Source organism: Pygoscelis adeliae, unplaced genomic scaffold (assembly GCF_000699105.1).
Source record: "Pygoscelis adeliae isolate BGI_AS28 unplaced genomic scaffold, ASM69910v1 Scaffold505, whole genome shotgun sequence".
Lineage (NCBI taxonomy): Eukaryota > Metazoa > Chordata > Aves > Sphenisciformes > Spheniscidae > Pygoscelis > Pygoscelis adeliae.
In genome coordinates, this window is record NW_008824811.1 from 520,156 (window position 1) to 525,009 (window position 4,854).

At 42.1% G+C, this 4,854-nt stretch overlaps 1 protein-coding gene across 1 annotated transcript in view; it reads left to right on the forward strand.

The window, feature by feature from the left end:
* Window positions 1–4,604, forward strand: part of CRAMP1L (Crm, cramped-like (Drosophila)) — a 48,836-nt gene extending 44,232 nt beyond the window's left edge. Inside the window, exon 20 of the mRNA XM_009324247.1 lies at window positions 1,203–4,604. Within this exon, the coding sequence (XP_009322522.1) occupies window positions 1,203–1,367 (165 nt within the window). The 3' untranslated portion in view covers window positions 1,368–4,604. The remainder of the gene's footprint in view (window positions 1–1,202) is intronic.
* Window positions 4,605–4,854: the final 250 nt, after the last annotated feature.

Genomic DNA, 4,854 nt, shown 5'->3' on the forward strand with positions numbered 1-4,854 from the left:
AACGTGGTGATTATCCCACTCTACTCAACAGCTGTGAGACCATGTCTAGAATATTGTGACCAGTTTTGAGCACCCAATACAGGAAAGACATAGATAAACTGGAGGAAGTTCAGCAGAGGGCCACCAAGATGATTAGGGGGCTGAAGCACCCGTCTGTGAGGAAAGGCTGATGGTACTGGGCTTGTTCAACCTGGAAAAGGCGTCAGGGCAGGAGGGACCTAACTGCCTGCCAGTACTTGCAGGGTGGTCATCACAAAGATGTAGCCAGGCCCTTCGCAGAGTGGTGATGCATGGTGGGAGGAATCGGAGCAAAAGCTGAATTGAGAAAGGTTCTGACTAAATATAAAGAAAAACTTTTTCACCCTGAGGACAGTCAGGCAGGGGAACAGGTTGCCCAGAGACGTTGCGCAGCGTCTGTCTTCAGAGCTTTTTACAACTAACATGGATAAAGCCCTGAGTAAGCTGGTCTGTCCTCCTAGGTGAACCTGCTTTGAGCAGGAGGTTGAACTGGAGACCTCTTCAGTTGCCTTCCAATCTTAATCATCCTACAGTTTACAGTCGCTGACTCAGTGTAACATCACGTACATTGTAACTTTGTGGGGGCTTGCCCTGATGGAAGGAAAATGTCATTCCTCCGTTGCCCTTTGGATTTGGGTAAGGAGGTTCTGTACAGACCTTGTAACCAGAAGCTGCAGCAAGCTCATGCTGTTTTAATGTGCCCTTGGCAGCTTCAGACTCCACACACAGCTCCACTTCCTGGCATAAATAAGATTCTGCTTACTAGGTGGTGAGAATCTGTCAAGGCGTGTGTTAATTAAAGGATTATATCATAATTGATTTGTGTGGATTTGAAGTGACATTGCAGCCCTTGATCTTACAAACTGCCTTCAGAAGAAAATGGGATATGGCACCGTTTTAGGCACAGCACATGAAATTCCACGTGAACACAAGAAAACTTTTTTAATGTGAGGGTGGTCAAACACTGAAACAAGTTGACCAGAGAGGTTGTGGAATCTCCATTCGTGGAGATAACTCAACACCTGGCTGGACAAGGTCCGGGGCAACCTGTTCTAGCTGACCCTAGTTGAGCAGGCTGGTTGGACAAAATGATCTCAAGATGTCCCTTCCAACCTAAACAGTTCTGTGGTTCTGTGAAATTTCCACTGACGTGTAGTTCTTCTCTTCTCTCTTCTCTTTTCTAGGTGGTGGATTCCCAGCTGGCTTGCATGATGAATGAGAACAGCATAGATTACATATCTCGTTTTAATGACCTTGCCCAGGAACTGTCAATACCTGAGCCAACCCGCAGGGAAATTCTGTTTGATGGAGGAGGAGGTGGTCCCCCAATTGGGGATCTCTCACAGTGAGTGTATGAGACCAGCAGGCTGGTGTAGACTGTTCAGCTAAAGTTGGAGCTTGCAGCGCTGGATCATGGCAAGGGCAGGTTGTAGAGAAGCAGCTGAGGCTCAGTTGTCCCTGTCTTGTGCGCTTCTTTCTAAAAGATAAGCATTGTCTTCAAAGGTCTGAAGAAGTACTTGCAAGTCCTGGAATGTGCAATATACTTGGAACAACAAAACATGGAATAGTATTACAGGAAATGGTGTGTCCCCTGCATCAGTGATATAAGATGGCAGGTTTATGGGACAGTCCTGGACTTGTACTTTGGAATGGCCTAAGCAAGAAGCTCAAGCAGGGAAGGGTATTGCCAGAAGCTCCCCTACGCAAATTATTTTTTGCGTAGTAATCAAAATGCCACGATTTGGGATCCACATTGAAGTTTTGGAGGATGAAGGGTGGGGGTGGGTATGGGAACCATTTTGCATCTTGACATGTCCTAGTTGGCACTCTTTTTATCAATCAGTCAAACTGAAGTTTCTTGCACTCTCTTCAAAGGCGCTGCAACTCTACGATGCTTCGTTTTTATAGACCATTCTGTTTCTTTGGCTATGTTTTGTTGTTTGACCATTCCAGCAGGGGCACGTACCTGTTTTCTTGTTTTGTAGGGGAGCTCTGATTCACCCTGCTCCCAGTATTGCATGGATCCTTGGGGAGTTTCCTCTATTTTTAAACCCCATCACATGTCACGGTCATCATCATCATCCTGACTGCACTCGTATTCTCCACCTTTGAGATTCTTCATCACATTGCACAGTTCATCCCATGAGCGGGAGAGTGCTTTGTTTGCTTTCCCTGAAGAACGGTTGCTTTTTAAGTCAGGAGACACTGCAAAAGAGCTTACTGGAATCGTTATGAAAGCTTTGTCATAATTAGTCTTGGCTTTGCTGGAAACCTGTATATATTGCCATCTTTCTTCACAAAAACTGAGGATTTACCTGGGAGAGGAAATAGGAAAGAATATTGTAATGTATAGAAACAAATAATATGTTAATGCTAAAGTTGTTAAGATCTGTTTTGTGTCATGAAGAGGAGAGGTGTCAAGTCCTAGCTTAATCCCTTAGTCCTTCCTTATTTCCTCCTTGTTCTGTGAATTCCAGGTGCTCTGTAGTACCTCAGGGCATCATTTTTCATTATAGTCACTCCCAGGCACTAGTGGATCGGGTACTCCATCTACTAAATCCCTATGCATTTAATGTTAGTGTTTCAATATTTGAAAGACCCAGATCCTGATACCAGCGGGTTCAAAGGAATATAAAGTTACTTTCTCTACAGCTGGTTGTCCGTCGATTCTACCTTTATAACTCAGGAGACTTTTCCTATTTCCTTTCCTACTGGTCACGAGAGAGAATACCTTTATTGTGCCCCTTTTTTAAGCACTTGTCTGCTTCTCCAGTAAGAGGATGTCCCTTGGCCATTTTAAGTAGCTCTGAACTTATCCAAGGGACTAGTCCTATATAAACCTCAACTTTATATTATTAATAAATAAACAAAACTTCTCCATCTCTTAGGCTATTATCAGGGGTTCATTTTCCCAACTTGCACTATACTTGGTGGATGTAGTTCTACCTGCCTTTAGCTACTTTTACAAGGCATTTGACTGGGAGTTTCTTCTTGTAACCTTGCTCACGATGCACTGATTGGATTTGCTGTTTTCCCAGTCACTTCACCCTGCTTCATGTAGATTTTTTTTTTAACCGCTATGTAGTTTGCCTTATGCTTTCTGTCATTAAGAGAAAAATGTAACAAGTTTTCTGATGCACCTTTTGTGTGGCCCAGAGCAACCTTCCTGATTTCACTCAAAAAGTAGTGAGATTTGGATGACATTCCCACGTATCAGGTTGCTACATTCTCCTCTTTGACGTAGGAACCATACAGATGTGTAAAAACAGCGTTAGTACAATTGGATGTTCCCAACAGGGAGGCAAACCTGTATTGCTAGCAAGAAAACAATCATGACTAGAAGAATGGAGAATTTAATACCTGTGGGCTAACTTTGTATTCTGACTGCATGTCATGTGGGATATTAAGTCCTTCTGTCATTATTCCTCTTTCATTATTCTTACAGAGCCTTATTTGACAATTCTGATGCAATTATCAGGAAATCATGTAATCCTAGAATATAAAAAGTTGAAGGCTGTCAGAAACATGAAGCTGAGGAGTGTATCATTCTCAGCATTCACCCTTGGTATGGAGAGGATACCCATTAATCTCAAGAGTCATTCCCTGTAAAACTTTCAAGTTTCACTTAGAGTTGAGCTGTATTTTGGTTCGGTCTTTCTCAGCTTGTTTCCTCTTGTTTTTGGCTTCTTACGTTAGTAATGCTGATTATCCTATATGCTGTACCTCCAAAAATCCTTCGGACTTGCAGGACAAAAGTAGAGGGCTCCTACTGTAGCTGTGGATCATAGGACATGCAGGAGGAGATGTGATACATTCTAATCAAGTACTGTATAAAAAAAAAAAATCTGAATTCTCATTCTTAAACTTCTGAATATTGAAAGACCAGCCTGATGGTCTACAGTGTATTTACGTAGCTTGACAAACATTTCCTCTGTATCGATGCTGGTAGCGGAGTGGCTGTGACACTGGTTTTGACTCTTGGGTTGCCTAGAACAAGTGCCAGTGTTGCTGCACCTGTATGGCAGAGCACTTCATCAAGATCTGTGCAGCCTTTCTGCCGTCTGATACAGGGAGCTGTCAAGCTGCCCTTTCTCAGCCCATTCTGTTGCCATAGGGGAATAATAGAATTGCAGAATGAAGTCAGCATAGTGGCTATTTTTAATGATGCCATGAGATCAGAAAACGTTAATACCCTGAACCTTTGCAAGTAGACTTGGACTGCCAAGTAATAACAAAAGTGGAAATGACAGAGGTCAGTTCAGCACTCAGAATTTTGTGGTTAGAAATGTGTTTGGCATCAGCCTCTTAAGTTGTTATTATGAAACAGAATTTGATTTCAGAAATGTAATGCTTTGCAAACTGCAGTTTAATAATAAAGCCCTTTCAGGACAAGTAAGTCTTATCAGGGAAAAACGTGAAAATAATGTAATCATTGTGGTAATTCTGAATTGATGCAGAATTTGTTATCCTTATTATGTGAAAGGTCACTTAAACACACCTCTGATTCCACCAGTTCTAGATTTTAGGTGGATGTGCTTTACAATACTAACCATCATCAGTTTGTGCCTAAGACTGCTAAGTGAAAAATCGGGGGTGGGGGTGGGGGGTATGTATATACACACACACTATATATATATGTACACACACACACATATATGTATGCTTGTGTGTGTGTATATATATTTTTTTTTGTAAAACACAAAACTCTCAATTTTAATTATTTCAGCTTCCCCAACAGAAGTAACAAAATCCATATGTGTAACAATGTCAGCCTATCCTAAGCAAACATTCGAGCAAGTTGTACTGAAATGCACGCAGGATTGATTTTGAGGTAAA